This window comes from Girardinichthys multiradiatus, chromosome 18 (genome assembly GCF_021462225.1).
Source record: "Girardinichthys multiradiatus isolate DD_20200921_A chromosome 18, DD_fGirMul_XY1, whole genome shotgun sequence".
Taxonomy (NCBI): Eukaryota; Metazoa; Chordata; class Actinopteri; order Cyprinodontiformes; family Goodeidae; genus Girardinichthys; species Girardinichthys multiradiatus.
Window position 1 is genome coordinate 31,175,729 of NC_061810.1, and position 25,031 is coordinate 31,200,759.

The 25,031-nt window shown below is 37.6% G+C and overlaps 2 protein-coding genes across 3 annotated transcripts; one reads left to right on the forward strand and one right to left on the reverse strand.

The window, feature by feature from the left end:
- Positions 1-13,723: 13,723 nt before the first annotated feature.
- On the reverse strand, positions 13,724-17,645 carry rwdd2b (RWD domain containing 2B). The gene is made up of 4 exons (XM_047391448.1): positions 16,960-17,645; positions 16,802-16,869; positions 14,832-15,200; positions 13,724-14,749 (listed from the first exon to the last, which is right to left on the reverse strand). The coding sequence occupies exons 1-4, from the start codon at positions 17,170-17,172 to the stop codon at positions 14,497-14,499; spliced, it is 903 nt and encodes a 300-aa protein (XP_047247404.1). The 5' UTR covers positions 17,173-17,645; the 3' UTR covers positions 13,724-14,496.
- Positions 16,982-25,004, forward strand: usp16 (ubiquitin specific peptidase 16). Of its 2 annotated transcripts, none has more exons than XM_047391442.1 (18): positions 16,982-17,119; positions 18,258-18,349; positions 18,446-18,642; positions 18,727-18,830; positions 18,931-19,043; positions 19,671-19,900; positions 19,976-20,071; positions 20,170-20,300; positions 20,402-20,489; positions 21,091-21,172; positions 21,298-21,389; positions 22,313-22,366; positions 22,462-22,629; positions 22,724-23,387; positions 23,499-23,593; positions 23,678-23,764; positions 23,844-23,985; positions 24,588-25,004. In XM_047391442.1, the coding sequence occupies exons 2-18, from the start codon at positions 18,289-18,291 to the stop codon at positions 24,707-24,709; spliced, it is 2,526 nt and encodes an 841-aa protein (XP_047247398.1). In that variant the 5' UTR covers positions 16,982-17,119; positions 18,258-18,288; the 3' UTR covers positions 24,710-25,004. The 2 variants fall into 2 exon arrangements, with proteins under 2 accessions (XP_047247398.1, XP_047247397.1); XM_047391441.1 differs by lacking the exon at positions 16,982-17,119 and adding an exon at positions 17,883-18,127.
- Positions 25,005-25,031: the final 27 nt, after the last annotated feature.

Consider the following 25,031-nt stretch of genomic DNA (forward strand, 5'->3'; position numbering starts at 1 on the left):
GCTAAAGAACATGACTGGTCACAAATTGCTGTGTACAAGCATGGTAATAATGAATCCAGGTTGCCTGCTGTCCTGACAAAATAAGGTGAGATCTTTCCATGTAATCCATGCAACATTTATTAAACACTCAGTTGAATCAATAAAAAAGTAAAATAAGTATATTGTCACATTCTGGGACTAAATGACTGGAGAGGCCTGTATAGAGTTGTATATTAACTGTCTTATCTTTTGCAGAAGTATAAACCATAAATGTAGCCAAAGGAATTATGTATGATGATTTTCTATTTTCTACAAGTATTAAATGAAATGACTGATCTTTTTTTATCCATCAGAAATAGAGAAGTAGGAGGGAGGGGTAAGCTCATCGGACAACGAAAGTCCAGAGTGAAGTTTCTACAGTCAGTGATAATTTGGGGAGTCATGTCATCTGCTGGTGCCAGTACTTCATGCTTCCCTCAGCTGATAGGCTTTGTGGACATGTGGATTACATTTACCAGCAGGACTTGGCACCTGCCCACACTACCAACACCTGGTTTAATGACTTTGCTTAATTGACTATAAAACTGACCTGACCTATCTTTTGAGTGTTGTCAAGTGGAAGGTGGAAGAAACCAGACCCAAACATGCAGACGAGCTGAATGCCGCCATTAAAGTTTCCCTAACTTGTTTAAGACTTTACCAGAGCCACAGGCTGATCTGTATTGAAGCAGTTATTTATGCAAAAGAAAGCTCAACCAAGTAATGAGTGCATATATTGTACATTATGTTGGGACCCAGCCATGAGTTACAACATTAAAGGCCAGTAATAACTTTCAAAATAAATCGCATTAACTTACTTCCAGCACAGCCAGGAACAGGAACAAGAGGGGTAACAGCGGACTTCACGTGATGTCACTGTTTGAATAAAAACCCCGTGTTCCAACAAACAGTCCTCTTCCACGCAGGTCCCCAGCGGAACTGGAAGGAGAGACACAGCGCGCTAATGTCACTTTGCTGGCAAACAGACATAACTCTTCAACTTGCATCCAGAGTGACTACGATTAGATGCAACAAAGTTGCTGTTCGAGTATCCAGCATTCATTCATATAAAGGTGTAAAGAGACAAGCTTGACTTGACTTTTCTTCTGAGGCCTCCAGAAGCAGCCCTAATCGAATCGGATTTCCCCCACGGCCTGGAAAAGGAGGCCGGGACTGCGTGTACGTCCAGGTAGCGAGAGCTACCCCGCCGCATTGCGGCCACTCGGCAGGGCTGGCAAGGCGAGCTGCCCCGCTCCACAGCTACAGAGGTTACCCACACGTAGATGTTTTCCTCAATGCCCTAGACAACTTCTCTTCAGCACAGTTAATGTGAGAGGTAGTGTTTGGGCAGAGAAGATTAGTTTAGGGGTAAATAATCTAAATAATGTTTAATGATGTTTGTTTTTGTTTGTGTTGAGAAACTCGGCTACAGTAAAAGCTAGCAGACTTAGCATTCAACTAAGGATGTGTTCTGTGTTGCTTTTTTTTGAAGTTAAGACAAACTTTACAGAAAGGGTGGGTTTTTTTAACACAGATTGGCTATAATGCACCGTCCACGCTCATGCATTTCAACCTTTTTATTAGTGGTATTTTAAAAGTATGTGTTTGATTCTGGTAACCAACTATAAGTTTCTTTTGTTATACCCAACCACTTAACAGCTAAGGACACGTGCTTGCCTACTTTATGTCAGGGTCGGGGAGTATCTGTTTTTTGTTTCTTGCCTGCTATTTACTCTGCTTAGTCCATTGGTGGCGTGGGAGCTCATGGGTGCACAGGTGACAGGTGTGGCTGATCCTGCTTAAATGCTGTTGGGAGCATTTAAGTAGGAGGCTGCCAGTACTGCAACACCTGAGTGTTAGCCAACAGTGGTAACAGACTCTCGCCAGACTCTAGTTTTGTGACTAAGCTTTCGTGTTTTCATAGAGCTTCGACTAACCATGCGTCCTCCTTCTCAGGTTGCTTTCAACCCCTGGCTCAGTTTCCAGTTTGTTTCCTGTCTTCTGGATCTAAGATTCAAACCTCGTGTTACCTTCTCTAGACAAATGCCAAGCTGGCAGCTTCCTGGCTCTGCGATCAACAGGACACAATCATAGCGAACCTTGTTCACCCTCCAACAAGCTCCCGTGCAAACCCCACCATCCAGCGAACCACGCCACCTTTTTTACCCACGGACTAAGCTTTACTGGACTTCCCGGAGACTTCCTTCAAGCATCCATAGACCAACTAGCCTTGGATATTACCCTCTTCAGTCTCCTCTGGTCTCATGCTCTCTTCCCTCTTGGCGGTTCCATCATCTCCTCCAGTAAGTAAATTATATTACTTTACTACAATAGTCATCCCATCCCTTTGTTCTTGCCTGTTCTCCCCTTCTCTGTGCAGTTGGTGATCTAGCGGTGGTTCTCTTGCCACCAACTCATCCCTGTGAAAATACATTTCTTAAAAATCTGTAATATTCTCCTGAGTGTAATTTATGCATGTGGGTCAGATCTTTATGAGTCACCTGTGGATCATTTACCCTGAAAGGTAGTTAGTTTCCAATCTAGGAAATAATATTTCTCTAAATATTATTTTACTAAACTTGATAACTAAGTAAACACCATTAAGCCCCATTTCTCCAGAAAGATTTGGCTATTTTCCAAAATATTCCCTTAATAATATTTCTTTAAATATTTTAATAAATAAAGGCAGCTAATGAGACCCCATTATACATTTTGTCTGATCTTGCATTGTGAGCGGTTGTCTAAAAGGTATGCTGATTATTGTCTAAGTTAGTTCCAAGACTAACTTCAAGATAATCCTTGGTTCTCAAACATAAACATTGCATGGTAATGTTGCATCACTCTTTTGGGTCATGGTTTTCAATCATCTTTAATCAACTTGTTTATATTGTACATAACTCATTAGTCTTCCCTATTCTTTAATTCTGCTTAGTAGTTTAGTTGGATTGTTTTAGCATAGTAAATAGTTTGTTGATTGAAATATGTTTGACTTTGAGTTGACTTATTCTTGTTAATAAATTATTGTATTTTAAGAAATTGTGTGAATTCATTCCATCTATCTGCAGAGTTTTGCTGTTCAATAATGTCAGAGCTTGTCTCACACCTTTCTATTTTGTCCTAATACCATCGCCTTACTGGGCTGGTATTCACAAGACAACCCCTAACAGACTGAAATATTATTTGATAAAATGATAATATTAAATATTCTCAGATTCATAATCATAACAAACATTAAAGTTTTAATATTAAATAGTATATTCATATTTATAATCACAACAATTACATGGAAGTATTTTTCAGTAAGCTGACACTACTGTATTAAAAACTTTTTGTTGGGCTTATGAATTAATGAGTTTCAGTTCTGAAATTGAACTGTTGAAATAAATTAACTTCATATTGATATTTAAATTTATTAAGATACATTTGTAGATACAGAAATTGACATGGGCAATATAGTAGGTTGGTAGTTAGTACTGCTGCAGCTAGAGGGTTCTAGATTTAAATCTAACCAAGGTGTTTTAATGTTGTTTGCATGCTCTCCAGGTGCATGACTAGCTTTTCTCTTGGCACTCAGGCTTCCTCCCACAGTCCTTAAATATGCATGTTCGAATAACTGCCCACTCTAAATTGCCCTGAGGTGAGAGGGTGTTTGTGCATGATTGTCAGTCAAGTGTGTCTCTTTGTTTGACCTATAATAGACTGGTGACCAGTCTAAAGTACACAGTTTATCATCCATAAACAACTTTAGATATACAGAACTTGATCATGAACATCATTATGTGGATGGATGATGGATGTATCTATTCTCTCCTATGTTCCACTGTAGAAATTCCCCTGGACAAACTGGCAGCTTTCACTGCCTACAGAATATTAATATGTAAACAGCATGTAGAAAAGGTTCTGACAAACTGCTGTGCCTGCAGGATGCCAGCTGTCTAGAAGTGGGTGGGCATCAGGTGTAGCTTCATTATCATAGTATAACAGGACGACAACAAATTTTAACTTTATAATTCAACATTTGGTTTTTCATCTACTAGAAAAACTGTAATCATGTTGTTCAAAGGGTAGTCCTAACAAGTGAAAAACATACAGTCAAAATAGTCAAGAATGTTTAATAAAAATATTTACTTAGTACAGCTGATCCTTTTTTCTTTACTGTATTGAGCTGCTGAGAGAGTTCATCTCAGCTGCCTGTTTTATATTTCAATTGTAAGATTGTGGCGCAGTTTGTACGGTGGTGCTGATAGCGATTTTAGAAAATGCACAAGAATAATTAAACAATAGGGCTGTATTTTTAGAATTATTTTCTATTCCAAAATGTTTACAAGGCATCTGATTAGGATGTCTCACTGTGAGTAGATCCAGGGCAGACCCAGAACACACTGGAGGGACTTTACCTCCCTTCAGGGAACACCTTGGAATCCTCCAGAATGAGCTGGAGTGGCCCTGGGAAGAGGGATGTCTGGGTTGCAGAGTGGTATATCAGTTAGCACCGCTGTCTCTCAGCAAGAAGGACTCTTTCTAATTTCCTTTTTGTTTAGTCTGCATTATCTTCCTGTGAGTGTTTTCTCACGGTGCTCAAATTGGCTTCACATACCAATGGCACCTTCAACCGGAAATTCTAAACAGACATTAGAAGTCTGTATGGTAATCGCTTCTGTCTTTGCACCAATATTTTTGTCTGTTGAGCACTGGTATTGAGAATCCAGCTCCCTCATGACACTGAAGAGAAACTTGGTAGGTGATACTGATATAAAAGGATTCTGTAAATCTAAACATAAAATAGTTTAAAATGAGAAACTGAAACATCCACAAATAAGCAAATATCTATGATACTAGACAGTATATTGACACAAAATAACTTGATTTGTAGCACTTTGGTGGATAAAGGGTGCTTCAGGCGAATCAAAAAGCAGAGAATGAATGGGGTATGTGGTTTACATGCTTCCAGAAGAGAAAGCATGGCTGTGTGCTTTACTATGCCAGTCTGGAATAGTGGAGCTCTGGGATTACTCCAGTCAAAGAGCTCAGTAAGAAAACTGATTAAAGAGAAGTGAGACAAGAGAAAATGTTTAATTCAGTCATATTTGGTATTCATAGGGTGACAAACTATACAAGGGTTCACCTTGAAGGGTCATCTGGAGGGAAGGTCCAGAATCCTAAAGAGTGGACAAGTTAAGTTTTCACACAACACTTGGAAACAAAATTGATTGAGTTGTTAATTGCTTTGATTATCAAGTTTATTTTGGCTGAATTGAAAATGGTAATTCAACACATAGCGAATTGACAGACTGATATTCTTTGAGACGGAGCGCTGGTGTGCAGCTCCTATGACATAGTAATGGATTTAAAACGATAATCAAAGCAGAACTTCAGGCACTGAATATCAATGAATACATTCCTTCTTTTCTTTTAACCTACAACATCATTACAGTCAAATGAAATGTACTTCTGGTTTACATGTTTCATGGTAGGATATTGCTTTTTAAACATAGTGAGTAATTTTGTCTGAATGTTTTCAGTTAGGTTTTGTTTAATTGTGATCATAATAAATCCATAATGTCAAGTCAATAATAATATCACAGCCTAAATTACACTCCACAAAAATAGAGAACAGTGAAAAAGTGACCCATTCTTAAAAAACACTTAAGTAAAATGAGTCTTGCAGTGTGGACTAAATGTACAGTGCTTTAAAAAGCATTAAAATACCTTTTAATCTTTTCACATTTTGTCACTTTACAATCACAAACATTCATGTTTTCATTGAGATTTAATGGGATACATCAAATCAAATTATTGCCAAATTGTGAAGTGGAAAGAAAATAATCAATGATTTTGAAATATAACAAAAATGCTTTAAAATGAACCATTCCATTGGATCTCTGGAGTCATGTGTAGAATCACTGTTCTGCTAGAAGGTGGACCTCTACCAAAGTGTTTTGCTAGCACTAACACGTTTCTTCCATTATCTCCCTGCATTTAACTCCATTCATCTTCTTGTCAACTCTGACAGTGTTTCCCTGTCCCTACTGAAGAAGGCATCCCCACAGCATGTTGCTGTCACCCCAATTTGCTACCACTAGGATGGTGTTTTGAGACTGATGCACAGTGTTAATTTTCCACTGCACACAGCATTTTGTATGTACCTCTTGGCTGCTTTGCTGTTTAATCTCTTTCAATCCTTTGCTATTTCATGATAAAGGATGACAGTGTTCCAGAGCATGTTCAAAGCTTAGAATATAATTTATAACCTACACCTGTTTTAAACCTTTCCACACCTTTATCCCTGTATGCCCTAATAATTACACTATATTTGTCTGCAGATGGTTTTGAACAATATTGTGTAAACTCACTGTTTTCCTGATGAAATCTCACTATGTTGTAAGTATCTCATCATTTTGTTTAAAAATAACTAAACTATAGTGTTAAAAAATTAACTGGATTACTGTCTGAAACGGTAAAGCTAAACCAAAGGAAATGATTGATGGTGATCATAAATAATGATCATGTGTAAATGTCATAGTATGTTCAAATTAAGAGCTGAAAAATATAAAAAGGGACTCAAGGGATAAACAATACCTGCAGCCATTTTTCAAGTGTTTTTCTCTTGATCAACTAGAAGTAATATTCAATAGGAACTATCGAAAATACTGCATTTAACTGATGCAAAAGTGGCTTTAATAGAGACATTATATGAAGAGAGAAGTAGGGTGAAGAACAGAAATTGCTCTGAACCGGCATGGTAAGATTTTGAATTCGCTTCTACATTCAGGCCAGGTGAGCTGTACCACTGTTTTAAGGCTGAGAAATGCATAACGTGACTCTGAAGGATGAGAAATCCTAAATGTCACCATTTTCTTCTTCTTATATGATTATAATCTCTCACATTAAAATTAAGGTTTCAAATTTAAATTCTAAAGCGAAGCTTATTGCATAAAACATGAAATGTAAATACTTTCAGCATTTAGTATAAATCCAGAGCAGTTGGACCCAGAAGCGGAGGTTTTTAGCCAAATTTCTACTGTTTACAACTACTTCTACCATCTACAACTCCAGTCTCGAAAATGATGCAGCAGTTAATGGGATACTATTTCATGAACCTTAACACCATCATTAGGTTTGCATTGGGGGTTATTTACACAGCAGCTGATGATGATATACTTGGGAACCTTTGTGGAACACACTGAGAACAGAATATGTTAAGCGTTTCTGTGATATAAAAGTAAAGAGGTCTGAAAAGCAGAAAATGTTATGGTTTAGGGGAACTCTATTTTATAGATGTTTTTGTACTGCTCACTTTCTATTAGTTACCCTATCTGTTCTCCTTCACACATCATTGGTGCTATACCACTAGCGACATATATTGTTTTTTATGTAACTGCCCAATGTAAACATGATGACAGCCAAAACATTTCAGAAAATATCATTCACATAATCCACTATGACATTTTAGAGACATTTTCAGATAGCAGTGACCAGTTTGATCTGGTCCTTTTTGGATTAGCTGTTAGCTTTACCCCTTGGGTTAAACTAATCTGGATTTACAAATATGTAATTTTTTATTAGAAACTAATTTAAAAAATCTTGAACTATAAATTAAAAACGAGAACAAGAACATTCCACAAATATTATTGAGTGGTATCAGTCTCAAAATTGAATATTAACTAATGCAATATATTTAAGTCCTAGGTTTCTAATAAGTGAAGCTAAAACACACCTAGCATTTAATTTATGCTTTCTAGTCACAATCAAGCTCTTATTTCACATAAAAACATTAACATGTCACAGAACAATGAAATACAGGGAAGAGAATAAGTGGAGAGAAATAAACGGCACAGTTGCCCCCACCTTCACCTCCTGCACCACTGTCTCGCCGCAGTTTGGTGATAATGATGCTGAAGTCACGGAGGCCCATGAAAATGGAAAATGCCCCATAAATTTCTACACCTGCAGAGCCTTGATCTACTGAACCATCTCATTGACATGGAGCTTAAATTCACATTCACATTGTCCAGAAGGATAATCAGTGCTCTCCAATATGCTGCCATATGTGGTGTATTGTAATCACGTACCTTGTTAAACAAAGATAACTAATACTTTAACTCACAGTAGACTATAGCAGCACAGTTACATTTATATGGCAATGTTTTAGTATGGAAAAGTCTAAGTGTCTGAACATAAATGCCTTTTCTGAATAAATTAATATTTCTTCTGTTAGCAAAGAACATCATTTCAGATAAACAGTACAATAAAATGCCACATAAAATATTCATTGATTTAAACATCGAAAATGTGTTTATCAGTAACTCAGTTTAACTTAACTGAAGGCATTTCCTCCATAGCAAAATTCCTGTTGAATATACAGAAAATACAATGTTACCTTCAATGTTTTGAAATTTTAGTTTGAATGTGAAACTTCAGAAGGCATTTGGATACGGTAATCTATTGCTGTCTAAATGCGGTTGAATGGTCAGGGTTAGGACTGATCTACAGAACAAACCACGCCTGATTTTCAAAGTCTTTCTTAAGAGACCTCTGACAACCCAGGGTTCAGACCAGGAAGCAGGGTCGTAGTTTAACACTCCTCTCTGCAGCTTCTGTACTGCTACCCACCCATTACCCTATTAAGACAGTGTCTCGCCCACGGCCAAAATTGAATAGATTAAAAAATAATCTAAAACGAGGAAATCAGGAAAATCTCATGAAAATAAACACAACTCAGACTAAAAAGAAAAATAAAACAATTAAATGTGGCTTACTGAACATAAGATCTCTTTTTTCAAAGACTTTGCTAGTTAGTGACCTGATTTGTGACAATCAGATTGATTTATTTTGCCTCACAGAAACCTGGCTGCAGCAAGAGGATTATGTTCCTATAAATGAGTCAACTCCTACTAATTATTTACATTTTCACATTCCTCAAAATACTGGGCGAGGAGGAGGAGTAGCAACCATCTTTCAGTCCGATTTATTGATTAGTCCCAGACCAATCAATAGCTACAACTCTTTTGAATATTTAATCCTTAGTTTTCCTCATCCAAATTGCAAAGCAGTAAAACCACTTCTGTTTGTTGTTTTGTACCGTCCACCAGGCCCTTACTCAATTTTTGGATCAGTTTTCAGACCTTTTATCTGATTTAGTGTTAAATACAGATAAAGTTATTATAGTGGGGGATTTTAACATTAATGTTGACACTGAAAGTGATAGCCTAAATATAGCGTTTAATGCTATCTTAGACTCAATTGGCTTTGCGCAAAACATTAACAAACCTACCCACCTTTGTCTTCATTCTCTGGACCTTGTGCTGACATATGGCATTGAGTGTAAAGACATAACAATATTTTCTCATAAACCTGTCCTTTCTGACCATTTCTTAATAACCTTTGAGTTTAATTTAACCGAGTACTCCACACCTGAAAGAAAATGTCATTATAGTAGATCATTATCAGACAATGCTGTAACAACCTTTAAAGAATCTGTTCCACTTTTAATTTCCTCATTATCACAGAAAAGCACAGTGGAGGGAAATAATTTTGTTTCTTCCCCTTCACAAATTGATTATCTTGTTCATAGTATTAATTCATCATTGCGTGGTGCATTAGACAATGTAGCCCCCTTGAAAAAGAAGGTAATTATTCATAGGAGGCAGGTTCCTTGGTTTAACTTAAATCTGTGTACTTTAAAGCACAATGTTAGAAAATTGGAGAGAAAATGGCACTCTACACACCTAGAGGATTCCTACTTAATCTGGAAAAATAGCCTACTGTTGTATAAAAAGACACTTCGCCAAGCCAGAACAGCTTATTTCTCATCATTAATAGAAGAGAACGAGAATAATCCTAGGTTTCTCTTTAGTACAGTTGCTAAACTTACACAGAGTCATAGCTCTGTTGAACCATCCATTCCCTTAGCTCTCAGCAGTCATGACTTTATGGGATTCTTCCAAAGTAAAATTAATTCTATTAAAAAGAAAATATTTGACATACTCCCGAAGAGGATTACTTCATCCTCAGCAAGTGAGACAACATTGGAAGTAACTGTAGAACCTGATTTGTGTTTGGACTGTTTTGATCCTGTGGAGCTTCCTGAGTTATCAGAAATATTAGCTTCATCTAAACCTTCAACTTGTATGTTAGACCCAATCCCAACCAAATTATTTCAGGAAGTGTTCCCTCTGATTACCAGCCCCATTTTAGATATAATTAATCTATCCTTAGTAAATGGATATGTACGACAAGCTTTTAAGGTAGCTGTAATTAAACCTTTACTTCAGAAACCTTCGCTTGATTGAGATGACTTAAAAAATTACAGACCTATATCCAATCTTCCATTCTTATCTAAAATTCTTGAGAAAATAGTTGCTAATCAACTGTGTGAGCATTTACACAGCAATGACCTGTTTGAAGAATTTCAGTCAGGCTTCAGAGCTCATCATAGCACTGAAACAGCTCTGGTGAAAGTCACTAATGATATTCTTATGGCCTCAGATAATGGACTTGTGTCTGTACTGGTTCTGTTAGATCTCAGTGCTGCATTTGATTAGCTGACTGCGGTGGTATTATTGACATTTTGTGAATGGAAGTAGTCTTAATAACTTACAGTACAGCTGCTGCAGATCAATAACACGCCTCTGCCAAATAACATCTTTACTGCGGACGATGAAGGTAAAGCATTCCAAAGAAAATGTTTACTATGACAACTTCTGCCAGGTATATATCAGTAATTAACCTTTGTTGGGGGAAGAAAGGAGTTAGGAATAAATTAAGATGTTCTTTGCCACTTGGCTTTTCACACCACTATCTGATGGCACACAGTTACCTTTGGCAATATCACTTCATGCAGGAAATCAAGGAATAAACAGAAATGACATTTGCAGTCTGCAATTTTAAAGAAACAACACTAACACCATTCAGTAATTTGTGAAGTTAACTATAAGTCATGCATATGTGGTTCAAATTAGTTTGACATTTTTCAGAATAGCAAGATCTAGATATAACAAAGAAAAGCCAGTTTAAATTGACAAAACTGAGGGGGTTATTAGAACCAGTTCATTCAATGAAACATTTGCACTGATCCCCTATTTAGTTACAGCCACACCAGAACTGTGGATGAACAGGCAAAGCATCAAATTATACAAACAAGGATTTTTTTATTGCTCAAATCCGTGGTGCTTCCATAACATCCCTTAGACGTGTGTTTAATAAATGTTTCAGATGAAATATTTATATATAATCCCACATTGGTAAATCATAAGAATTTTGACCATACATTTAATATATGTTGGTTTGGATAAACTGGAATATTATTACGAACATATTTAGTGTTATAAGTGATCAGTTTCATATAATCACAGTTTACTGCGCTGATAGGTGCCATCCAAATGTTCTCTTAAGAAAGACTTTGAAAATCAGGCTTGGTTTGTTCTTTACATCAGTCCTAACACTGTTTGCTAATTTTCATTATCTATTGGTGCCATCTGCTGGACACGTTACCCTGTTTGTAAATAAATTAATTTCTCAATTTACATTTGTTTGTGAAATTTAAGCTACACGTTTTGATACACATTTTAATAATTTGTGAAACGTTGTTTTGAACTGGACTTTCTCAAGTCATCTGGTATGTTAGTAGGCTTCTGATAAAGAAGTGCTAAAATAGATTTAGAGTGAGCTTGTAAAAATCTGAATAATAATGCATAAACTCAGTGTTCAAACATCAACATCATTTTCAGCATGATTGTTTAAAACGTTTCTAATTTAAATGGCAATTGGCAAATTGTGTAGCAAATAGCCTTAAAGACATTTCATATACAGGTCCTTCTCAAAATATTAGCATATTGTGATAAAGTTCATTATTTTCCATAATGTCATGATGAAAATTTAACATTCATATATTTTAGATTCATTGCACACTAACTGAAATATTTCAGGTCTTTTATTGTCTTAATACGGATGATTGTGGCATACAGCTCATGAAAACCCAAAATTCCTATCTCACAAAATTAGCATATCATTAAAAGGGTCTCTAAACGAGCTATGAACCTAATCATCTGAATCAACGAGTTAACTCTAAACACCTGCAAAAGATTCCTGAGGCCTTTAAAACTCCCAGCCTGGTTCATCACTCAAAACCCCAATCATGGGTAAGACTGCCGACCTGACTGCTGTCCAGAAGGCCACTATTGACACCCTCAAGCAAGAGGGTAAGACACAGAAAGAAATTTCTGAACGAATAGGCTGTTCCCAGAGTGCTGTATCAAGGCACCTCAGTGGGAAGTCCGTGGGAAGGAAAAAGTGTGGCAGAAAACGCTGCACAACGAGAAGAGGTGACCGGACCCTGAGGAAGATTGTGGAGAAGGGCCGATTCCAGACTTTGGGGGACCTGCGGAAGCAGTGGACTGAGTCTGGAGTAGAAACATCCAGAGCCACCGTGCACAGGCGTGTGCAGGAAATGGGCTACAGGTGCCGCATTCCCCAGGTCAAGCCACCTTTGAACCAGAAACAGATGTAGAAGCGCCTGACCTGGGCTACAGAGAAGCAGCACTGGACTGTTTCTCAGTGGTCCAAAGTACTTTTTTTGGATGAAAGCAAATTCTGCATGTCATTCGGAAATCAAGGTGCCAGAGTCTGGAGGAAGACTGGGGAGAAGGAAATGCCAAAAATGCCAGAAGTCCAGTGTCAAGTACCCACAGTCAGTGATGGTCTGGGGTGCCGTGTCAGCTGCTGGTGTTGGTCCACTGTGTTTTATCAAGGGCAGGGTCAATGCAGCTAGCTATCAGGAGATTTTGGAGCACTTCATGCTTCCATCTGCTGAAAAGCTTTATGGAGATGAAGATTTCATTTTTCAGCACGACCTGGCACCTGCTCACAGTGCCAAAACCACTGGTAAATGGTTTACTGACCATGGTATCACTGTGCTCAATTGGCCTGACAACTCTCCTGACCTGAACCCCATAGAGAATCTGTGGGATATTGTGAAGAGAACGTTGAGAGACTCAAGACCCAACACTCTGGATGAGCTAAAGGCCGCTATCGAAGCATCCTGGGCCTCCATAAGACCTCAGCAGTGCCACAGGCTGATTGCCTCCATGCCACGCCGCATTGAAGCAGTCATTTCTGCAAAAGGATTCCCAACCAAGTATTGAGTGCATAACTGTACATGATTATTTGAAGGTTGACGTTTTTTGTATTAAAAACACTTTTCTTTTATTGGTCGGATGAAATATGCTAATTTTGTGAGATAGGAATTTTGGGTTTTCATGAGCTGTATGCCAAAATCATCCGTATTAAGACAATAAAAGACCTGAAATATTTCAGTTAGTGTGCAATGAATCTAAAATATATGAATGTTAAATTTTCATCATGACATTATGGAAAATAATGAACTTTATCACAATATGCTAATATTTTGAGAAGGACCTGTAGAAGTACAATGTGGTGGGATTACTGAGAAGTAAATTATGCTTTAAAATAGAATTGGCCAATGGCAATAAAGGATTGTGAAAAGGTATGTTGAGGAACATGTTCTCTGTCAAAGCAGAGAAATCATGACAAATCACTTTTATTTTCTTTAGCTTCACAAACTAACTCTAAAACAGGGAACATTAGCTGAATGTTGTTTACTTTTGATTAAAATCCAGTCTTTAAGTTTGACTAAACAAAGATCAAGTATACCTCAAGCATGGCAGGTGCATGTCAATAAATGAGATAATCAAAAAGTTACTTTATTTGAGTAAGTCAGAAAATAAAACTGTGTTATTTAGATTCATTACTTGGAGTGATATAATTCAAGTGTTTATTTCTGTTTACTCTGATGCTAATGAAAAACAAAAAGGTGTAATATTACATAATTGTAATAAAAAGGAATTTTTAATACAAAATAGTTAGAATACTGACATTTCATTTCACACTCAAAAGGGTTCCTTTTGCATCAATCACTGTGTCAATGCAGTGTGGCAGGTGGTCAGCCTGTGGCACTGCTGAGGTGTTAAAGAAACCCAGATTGCTTTACAAGCGACCTTTAGTTCGTCTGCATTATAGGGTCTGGTGTCTCTCATTTTAATACTCTATATTCTGTATCTAATGTTAACTGTTTGTAAAGAAAACTGATTCCAAAAAATACATACACCCCATTTGCTGTTCTTGAATATTGGTGGGGATATTACAATGGTATTTGAATTAAAACCCCCATATCAGCCACTTATGGTGTTTGAAGGCAGTAGCACCCAGATCAAAGTATGACCTGAAGCACAATTATGATTTTCTGAAAACACAACAAAAAACTGACAACCTTCAGAGGATTCAGATTACATCATTATATAGCTTCTTTGAGAGAGGGAAGTAAATTTAACAAAAATAAGTAGACAATCTCTAAAATCTAAGAATGATTCTTTCTGTACCATCTCCACCATTGAGGCTCATTTAATAAAGAAAAAGACGGTCATTTTGTTTTAATCACAACTTGTGCTCTGACATTGGCTACTACCTTCCTTCAATGCCAAAATAAATCTGAAAGACATCACAGCAGCCTTTCTCATTTAAGAACTGGTAGAGCTGTCCAAGGTCCATGTGATTGCCTCTATTCCCATGAGGGTCAAACATTGCCTCTTCAAAGCATGTGAATTTGCGCAGGGAGTCTATACTCTCAACACTCTTGCTGTCCTCGCCTTGGCGATTAAGGTTAATATCCTCTCTGTGTCGAATCATGATCTTCTTCCACGTCAGAACCTTCACTCTGAAATAAGTGAAGAGTTTTAAACAATGCTAATCTTTGTTCTGTTTCAAAGTTGGCAAAAATATCAGTAATAAAATGTTACCTGGACCAAAACTCCTCACAGGCTGATTGAGGACCTTCAACACACACAATGCCAGGCTTTCCTGGCATGCTGAATCCTGAGAGGCCCAACTCCTTAGACCACTCCAAGATGTTCTTCCTCTTTGACTTGTTGTAGATGTGGTGACTGTAGATCCACAGTCGGCTAAACACTTCTTGCAGGGGTTGAGAAGCAGACTCCAGTTTTGGAGCCTGTGATGCTGAAAAGCTCTTCTTAATGAAATGCTCCAAGTTTTCTTTCACCCATTCCACAGCAGCAAGCACACATAATTCTCCCAGGCAGTTTCCCATGAGGTATTTATGGAGATCTGTCTGGATTTCTGTCTGCTGGGCCCTGTTAAGAGCTGAACACCTAGACCATCAATACAACATGTTATCAGTTAAAAAAATAAACACAGTGGAAAACAGGACCAAGACCAGAAAGACAAAGAGCGCATAATGAAATGGTTTGTAGTCAAAGTTATGATTCATTCTGGGATCCTTTTTTTCATGTCAACACTTTTCCACAGTCAGATTCTAAAGATGTCAGATTTATTTAGCCAGTTGTCAGGCTTCAAACATGAAACCAGCAGAAAAACTGAATGAATGAATGAATCAATGAATCAATGAATGGAAGGAAGGAAGGTGTACGGATGGATGGATGACTGGTGGATTTACAAATGCACAGATTTAAAGAATATAATAGGGAGAAATATTATCCATACTCTATTTTCTCATCCCATGACTATGCAGACTAATTTTCCAAGACTGCACAGTAACCCTTTTCTTTTTTACTTTGATGTTTAACATTAATATACAAAAATATATTTATACATAAATAAAAAATGATTTAGCTTTTTTATTCAATAACAGTGCAAATACATAAATCCTTAAAAGAAACACACTTTGTCCAATAAGTGTTAAATTATCATTTCCACATTTCACTGTTCCGCAAAACTGGTCATGCAGGGCAGCCAAGGCCGTTATTTTAACAGATGAAAACCGAACTCAAGCTTTCATAGCAGCAGTCCAAACACTAACGAAATTTCAGAGTTGGTCTGACTTCTGTTTTGGTTAGAGACGACCCGATCAGACTTTTCCTGGTTGGAAAAAGAAAATGTCAATGACAATGATAAAGTTAGGTTTTAAAATTCAATAAGGCAGACTATACAGGTACATCTCAGTACTTTAACTGATTGTAGTGTAAAGCTTTGGAGTCCTCAGACTAGATAAAACGCTTTACAAGTACAGGCCATTTACCACTTACAAATCCACAAAACTCAAGAGTATGGTTGGGATTGTTAGTTTTGCTATTTTACTTTTTTTCACTATGGGTTCCATGAGCACCATTTAATTAATCAAGTAAACCTTATCATTCATATATTTAATAATACGATTGAGTGAAATTATTGTGTGCCGTTTAGTGGTACAAATACACTACTTAATAGGTGAGTTTGGTTTTGTTTTTGTGGGGCTCTGATTGACAATATCTGAAGCTTGAGATATTGTTTTGTAACCTAACCTGCTTTAAACATCTCCAGTCAACTTTTATCATGACCAGTTTGATGGCATCCCTGGTATTCATGAATCTGTCAGTTAAGTTCTCAAGCAAACCTCTGACACCTTCACAGAACAGCTGTATTTATAGTGGTAATAAATGACACTGGTGGATACCTAATTACTACATGTATTTTATTTGGGAGCATCGAGTGAAGGGAACTCAATAGAAATCTTGGCAACACTTTACAGATTTTTACATGTCATAAATTCTGTAAACCATGTATTGCTATATTTCTACATCCCAATTACGCACTACTTTGTTTTAGTCTATCACATGAACTCCCAATAAAATATAGCGAGCTGTGTGGTTGTAATGACAAGATTTGACAGTAGTATGAAGATAAGGTACATCAAATACTTTGTCATAAAGTTACGTGTTTAGATTTAAAACAAAATAAAAAAAGACAGGTTTACCTTACTGTTATTTCAGGTAACACACTGGGGTATTCCGATGGATAGGCACAGGACAGAATAAACTCCGTCTACAAACAAGGTGAATAAAATAGACTTAACAATTAACTTTTGAAATGGATAACTTTTATACCTTTAGCTTGTCATTACAGACTTATTACCCCATTCATGACTGAAGAGTCCAGCCTCTGTTTGATGAAAAACCGGGGTCTGGAGGGAGGAGGCTTGTCTCCAGAAGACGAGTTTTCCACGTAGCTCCTGAGGTCAGCCAGAGCCAGCTGGTCGGTTAGCTCCAGCTCGTCCTGACCGGGAAACATGCTGGTAAGCAGCTCTACCTCAGCGAGCTGAGACTCGGCCCACTCCATGTTAGACATGCTTTAAAGACTAATTTTAACGTGGACATATATTGAAAAAAACCCGACATCGAAATCTCATTTTCTGAACACCTTGCGGAGCTTTCAAGTCGGACTCTTATAAACGTGGCACACAGGAAGATGGAGCAGCACTACTGACTTCGTTGCCCGTTAAAAAACGACCCGTCAGCGCTTCCGCCTTGTTTTGAGTGGCAAGTTCGTATTGGAAACCGGTCCATGAAGGCCGATATTTGGAGACACGGTTTTCCAAATGAAACAGTTACAGGAGTTTACGTTCTTATTTTCACAGATCTGTTTCATAAACAATAGCATATGTTTATTCAGTAGTTGGCATGATGATTGATGAGGCAAAACCTCACATCTCCAAATCAAAATAAAAAAAGACAACCTGTGTGTTTTGTTTATCTCTGAAAAACCTAAACCATTTTATTATTAGGGTTTTAACTAGAGTAAAATATTTCACACTCACAGTTTTTGTTTCTTCAGAATGATCATTATTATTATTAATATTATTATTTAATGGTGGTCTTTATGAGCTCAGATATCCATCCTTCTTATTGCATATAAAATAAAGGCTTCACATATGAGTACTCTGTTTTTAAAAATTTTGGGTCAGTGTACAATTCAATAACTATTGCCACTCACAATATGGGAGCGACATTGACGTACGATCCGGACGTTCATGCGGGGGTCCTTCTGCTTCTATTCTTCTATCACACGCATCACATTTTTTGTTCCTCTCCTGACCGCATGTGTGTCATCTGGTGTTTTTGAGACAAATCAGCGCAGCTGTCTGATTATTACAAACTGCAACCAGTTACAAGTATTTTGATACATGTAATCTCTCCTACCTTTATTCGTGAAAAGGAAGTTAATGATGTCCGGAATTAGGAGCGCATCTGAACTAAGTAAACGAAACTGAAAACGGCAAAGGCTTTAGCCTCTGTTTGTAACAGTAAGTGGACTTTAAGAGTTTACTCACATTTTTTTTTTCTCTCATGAAATGTCCTAAACATTGAACGTCAGAGTGTGGTGTGATCACTAGTTCAGACGTGATCTTTGGGTAAATGTTGTCTCTTTAACAGGCATCACTAAATGAAGTGGCTTAGGTAAAGAATGGGAAAGAAGAGGGTCAAAGACAGAAGCTTCAGAGAGGATGAGGACATTGAGCTCACAGGTAAATAATAGGAATTATATGAATTTTATGTTTTTTAAGAACCTGTTGAAAACCTGTCGAAAAATATAAAAACATGGACCTAAATTTTTCTTCTAGGTCCATCCTGCAGACATATTAGGAAAGGCTCTGACCAAACTCTTCTTAAAAAACTGTCTGCTGTTTCTGATTGGGTGAGTTGTCAAGATTGTAAGAATGAGGAGAATAAGGAAAATATCAGCACGACTCAGCCGGAGGAACCCGAAGAGGAAAAGGAAACTGTTGGAATATGGATGTGCTTGAAATGTGGGCATAGGGTGAGTTTGTAAGAGCCCTTTAATCCACAGATTTTTGACTGTGTATAAATCTTTTTAAATGACCGTTCCCATGTTTCTTACAAGGGATGTGGGAGGCATTCTGAGAAACGGCATGCCGTCGAGCATTATGAAACTCCTCGGTCGGATCCACATTGCCTGGTGGTTGGTTTGGACAACTGGAGTGTGTGGTGAGCATGTTTTAATGTGTCGGATAAACATAGGGACAGAACTTTTTTAATATTATCAAAATCTGGTCTCTTTTTTTTTTTACATTTTCTTTTCTTTAAGGTGTTACATATGTGATGATGAAGTCCAGTACTCAAGTACAGGACAGCTGGCACAGCTGGTGAACAACCTGAAAAAGCAGATCTCTACAGATCCCATGAAAAGACCACAGAAAAGTAGGTAGCAGTAGATTACTGTATGTCTAACGGAAATATATCTCTTTCCTCTTGTCTCATTTTATAGTTTGCACATCCAGTATTTCTCTTCTTGACTATTCTCATCCAGGAATGGGGGTACAGTTACTGGTACTGAGGCATACCAAAGTCTTAAAAAGTTGTTGCTTAAAAACTCCCAAACTTGTTCATTTTAATGAGATGACAAGAAAAAGTACAGTAGTGGCTGGATCTCCATTCAGAAGTCTGAAGCAATAAGTAACACGGTGCTGTTCTTCCCCTATCCTTTGCTGCACACTACCAGCCAGCTGGCTAAAAGAAGGCTGTGACACTTTTCCAATGCTTACATTATAGACAAATACAAGCTGTCTTTGTGTGTGCAAAACTGAAGGAGCACCACACACCACAGATAACATTACATGTGCTGTTAGAATGCTGTAAAGACTTATCTATGCCTCCTTCCATTAGCTCTTCCATCTTTTCTACTTATTCATTTAAGAGCTGCTTCCTAATTCCTGTTGAGACAATTCTCTTGTTCACAGAGAGAATTACACAGGAGATGGTACATTTTGCAGCCAAATTAAATAAATGAGATGCACTTTCCATTACCAATTTGTTTTCCTTATTCAGGAGTGAAAGAGGATGTGGATCTGTTGGAAGTGAAGCAGGAGACAGAAACTGTAAACCCAGAAGAAAGTGAGGACAAGGAAATCAAAGACAGCCGGAATAAACAAAAGAAAAACATCAAGGATATGGTTGGAAAATCCCAAACACACAACACAGTTGAGGAAAGTAGCAGTGTTCCAGTGAAAGGGCTGAGCAACCTTGGAAACACCTGTTTCTTTAATGCAGTCATGCAGGTAAGGCTGTGCCCTTAGCTGATCCCAGTCCAGACAGAGGTCAGAGTTAATCATTTTTGTCACTGTCCTTTCCAGAATCTCTCTCAAACTCAGCTCCTGAGACAAATTCTCAATAAAATAACAGAAGAGAAAGTCAGCCTCGATATTAAACCTGATGCCTCTTTGGATCTGGTGTGTTTGCACTGTGCTGAGCCACTTCATACACCACATAGACCTCTCCAGTTCTTACACTTTCATTAATACAATCTGTTTATATTTTCTGAGTGCAGGAGCCTATACTAGTGCAGTTAGACCAGCCTGGATCTCTTACATTGGCTATGTGTAAGCTACTTGGTGAGATCCAGGAGTCCAAAAGGGCTGTGGTAACACCGCGTGAGTTGTTCACACAGGTTTGTAAAAAGTAAGTGTATTTATTATTTAACTTGGACCTACTGTGCTTTACTTGTAATTCTGTCCTTGGCTGCAATGGACATTGTTTATAATTTCCTCTAATCTCTGCAGGGCTGCCAGGTTTAAAGGATTTCAACAGCAAGACAGCCAGGAGCTGCTCCGGTACCTGCTGGATGGGATGAGAGCTGAGGAACTTAAAGTATGCATTCGGTTTTTAACAGATTCCTCTTTATATGATGCCAGAGGTAACATTTCCATTGAAAACTGTTCTACTCCAGACACGGCACTTATAAATAGGGGTTCTACAAGTCCATTAAATCTGTGCAAAATATTCTCATGATGCTGCTAAGAAATCTTGTTGCGTATTAAGTAAACAAAATGCTTAATATGTGAAAAGGTATGCATGAGTATCCATTCTTATTAAAAAAGTTTATAGGATGTGCTGCTTGAAAGTCTTGTTAATCTTCATAGAGCAGAAGTTTTCAAAGGTCCATCTCCGTGTTACATAACAGATACTCTGTTTTGTACCGCCGAGTCTTACCATAAGTCTTCCTTCCTTTTTTTTTAAATAATTTCTTTTTTATTTTATTTTCAGAGATTCCACCAAAATATCAAAATCGCTTTTGATACTTTGGTAAAATGTATTTAATTCTACCCCTTCTCCATTATCTACTCCTAATCATAAATAATCTTCCTGTTTCCCGTTTGTGAGTTTACAATGCTGCTAAGCCCATGTCTCACATCTACATTATGTTCTCCTTGATTCTTTTGGTCATTTGTATTTAAAATTTCTTCTGTAGAGAGTTAACACGGGAATAATGGAGACTTTAAAACAATCGAGCAAAGTTACAGATGAAGAAAAGCTGAAAGCTGTAGTTAAAGGTAAGTTGATTAAACTTTATTGTGGTCTGTGTCATATGCATCAAAATGATGTTTAGCTTTTGGTTCACCAGCCGTGAGCTTTTTGAAGGAAACACGGGCCTCTGACAGTGATGTTTTATTTTCAGAGTACGAGAAAAACGGAGTTCCTAAAAACTTTGTGGACCAGGTTTTTGGTGGTGAACTGACTAGCACAATAATGTGCCAGCAGTGTAAAACGGTGCGTACCGCAGCGCAGAACTTGTTCATTTCTTTTCCATATTTGCTTACATTACACACACACAACTTGTATATATTTTATTTGTATTTTATCTGGTATGCTAAAACAAAGTAGACCATATTCATTTGGATTTAGTCCCCAAGTCAATACTTCCTTTTTTAATCTGATTTTCCTTTACAAGTTTTCTCTATTTTCCACACGGCTTGTGACAAGCTCAAAACAGGACTTCACAAAAAGATTTTTATCGATAGCTGTCTTTTTGTCATATTTATATAAAGACAAGATTAGTGGAGCGCAAAAATCTTCATTGTCCTGACAACAGATTCTCTCACATGAGCTGTGGTACTACAGCTCCTCCAGAGTTGCCATTGGATCTTGACTGCTTCCCTGACCTGTCACTTTAGGTGAAAAGACATTTCTTGGTAGATTTGCAGTTGAGCCATACTCTTTCCAAGTGCAAAACTTGGGATTTTCTTGTATAACTTTAAACTCGTCCGCAACTTTATCCATGACCTGTCTGCCATGTTCCTTGGTCTTCATGATGCTGCTTGTATGCTTATGCTCTACAACAAACCGCAGAGGCCTTTGCAGAACAGCTTTATTTATACTGATATTAAATTTGACAGATTAGGAATATGTTTTAGTTATGTAATGTCTGAAGTCCATTAGCTGCACTGGATTTTAGGGGTATCATAGTAAAGGAGTCTGAATATGCATCCACACTGCAATAAGATTATTTGTAAAAAACTGAAAGCTGAAAGCCACGTATTCCTTACTTTCCACTTCACAATTATGCATTACCATACTTTGTGTTGGTCTATCACATGAAATCTGAATAAAATAGATTAAAAGTTTGTGATTTAATCTTAATCCATGTTAATCCTGCACACAATAACAGCCATTACTCTCTTACTTTATTTCAGGTGTCTGTTGTCACAGAGATGTTTTTGGATCTTTCCCTTCCTGTTTCGGATGAGGTGAAGCAGATGCTTTCTTTTGACTTTTTGTTGATATTTATCTTGGGGAACCTTCTATTGAAATGGTTGTGCCTCTTTGTGACAACCCCTTAAAGGCGTACAGAAAGAAAATCCCCAAAAAGGCAGTTCCTAAGACCAGTGAATCAAGCCAACATGGCAGAAACGGCCCTGATTTGACCAGCGGGAACGGCGACATTCCAACTGGGACCAGCCGCAGGTGCCAGCAGAAAAAAGCTAAAAAGCAGGCAAAGAAGCAACCAAAGGTATTTCAATAAATACAAATGTGGATTTTATTTTATTTTTTTCAATTATTAATCTTTCTGGTATATAAAAATATATATTGTGTTCTTGTCTTAGCATCATGAATGGCGGCAGACTATAGAAACCAGAATCACTTTAGGAAGTCTGACATCTCCAAGCAATGCACGTGAACAAACGGATGTTACTGAAGATGCAAAAGACTCGGGGAATAATGAGAGTGTGCCACATGAGGAAGCCCCATCGAACGAACCAAATCCTGAACCTGTCTGTGTGTCTGAACAGGATCACAATGTCGAGCAGGAAAAAGAGGAAGATAAGGATTCAGTGACTGAAGGTGTCTCATTAGCTGAATCATCAGTCAGCAACCGTTTTATCGTCTTGTCAGAGGAGCAGCACTCGCGTGACAGCTCTTCATGTAACGAAATGTCCAACACGGATCTGGAAGGAGAACTGGACACACAGTTGGCAAATAAACTGGAACGAGTGACTCTGGATGATGCGTTTATAGATGATCCTCATGCCATAGAGCAAGCCGTGGAGAGTGAAGACGAAGCTCTGGAGGATATGGAATATACAGTAATAAACCAAGACCCAGAGCTGGCCTTCAACACCCTCTCTACCAGGACAACCCCAGAGAAACAGGAGTGTTCAGTGCAGTCATGTCTTTTACAGTTCACCGAAGTGGAAACTCTCACACAGAACAATAGCTTGCTGTGTGTCACGTGCACTAAGCAACATAGGAGGAAAGACAAAACAGGAGGTATAAAGGTTTTACCCACCATATTAACATAACCCATTAACATTTAGTGTTTTTAGAATTGCCAAATCCAATATATCCAAAAATGATTGTTGTTCTTTTTGATTGGTTTAGGATCCAGAAAGAACATCTACACCGATGCCTTGAAGCAAATGTTGATCTCGTCCCCACCATCTGTACTTACCCTTCATTTGAAAAGATTTCAGCAGGTATGACAGCTTAATAAAGTGTATTTAAGCCTTATTTTCTTTTTTTTTATGCACTTAATAATAACTTTTGTCTTTTTCCTCTAGAACGAGTACAGTATTTGTAAAGTGAACAGGCACGTCCAATTTCCTCTGATTCTGGATCTTGCTCCTTATAGTGCAGTCAACTGCAAGGTTAGTGTGGGAAATAATACTTTTTATTTTTTTTGTAGAAACAAGCAATTTTTACCAACACATATTTTTGTCCACACAGAATATCTCTGAAGGAGACACTCAGATTTTGTATAGCCTGTATGGTGTCGTGGAGCACAGTGGAACTATGAGGTCCGGTCATTACACAGCCTATGTAAATGTTCGACCCAACTCTTTAAAATCCTCATCAAATGATAAACAAGGTAGGTTCAGTCGAATATGGATATTAATAGAACAATTGTATAACAGTGCCCTGTAAAAGTATTCATAGCTCTTGATTGTCTTCCACATTAGGGCCACAGCTTTTAATGTACTTTATTGGGATTTTATGAAAGAGAGCAACACACAATAGCATATTGTTGTAAAGAAGGACAAGGATACATGGTTTTGAATTTTTAAAGAAACAAATGAACATTTTAAAAGTCTGGGGAGGATTTTTATTATTTTTTTTTTTTTTTTTACTTTGATTCCTGTAAATAAAATCCAGTCCAACTTGTTGCCTTCTGAAACAGACTCGAGCCGACAAGCCCACACACCATATTACAGACACAGCAACTGTGTGTAAGAAGGTGCTGTTGTCTGTTTAGACCACCTTTTGGAGTACATGTTAAACACAATGTGTTGAGCAAAGCAAGACTGGCTCAGTCAAGGTCATGATTCAAACTTTCAGGAAAGCATATAGGCAAAGGTTTCAGCCTCTAGATGTGCAGAGCTATTTTGTGTTGGTCTTTTACATAAAATCCCGATAAAATAATTACTTTTGCAAGGCATTTTACATTTTAGTAACAAACAATTTCCCTTTCAGGAGATGGAGACCCTCCTAGAGGATCCTGGTTCCATATCAGTGATACAAGTGTCCAACCTGTCAGTGAAAGTAAAGTTCAGAGCTCCCAAGCCTACCTCCTCTTCTACGAACGAATCTTCTAACTGTGCATATTTACTCAGAAAAGACCAACCAACCTGCTGCTTCAACTCCAGTGCACAAGAGATCTTATCCAGGACTTTGAAATTGCATAGATTTACAAAAAGGATATTTGATGGCATATATACCTTTTCATTTGAGTTAATATTTTAGGTGTTCTGCTGAATATGGGAGTAATTATACTCATGATTAACATTAAGCCAACTGGGAAATGAGAGATAAATGGAAATCTATGAAATATATAAATCTCGGTGTTTATTTTTATGATACTTTTCCATGTAATTAAAAGCTTTAAAACTGGGCGTGTATTCTTGTGTGGAGTCTCTG

Excerpts from the sequence above, each read along its gene's own strand:
- rwdd2b (XM_047391448.1), bottom strand. The coding sequence starts at position 17,172 with ATGTCTAACATGGAGTGGGCCGAGTCTCAGCTCGCTGAGGTAGAGCTG. Across the intron at positions 16,870-16,959 it reads ACTCTTCAGTCATGAATGGG|ACGGAGTTTATTCTGTCCTG; the intron begins GTAATAAGTCTG and ends CCTTGTTTGTAG. Across the intron at positions 14,750-14,831 it reads TGTGAGGAGTTTTGGTCCAG|AGTGAAGGTTCTGACGTGGA; the intron begins GTAACATTTTAT and ends CACTTATTTCAG.
- usp16 (XM_047391442.1), top strand. The coding sequence starts at position 18,289 with ATGGGAAAGAAGAGGGTCAAAGACAGAAGCTTCAGAGAGGATGAGGAC. Across the intron at positions 21,173-21,297 it reads GCTGAAAGCTGTAGTTAAAG|AGTACGAGAAAAACGGAGTT; the intron begins GTAAGTTGATTA and ends TTTTATTTTCAG. Across the intron at positions 23,765-23,843 it reads ATAGTGCAGTCAACTGCAAG|AATATCTCTGAAGGAGACAC; the intron begins GTTAGTGTGGGA and ends TTGTCCACACAG.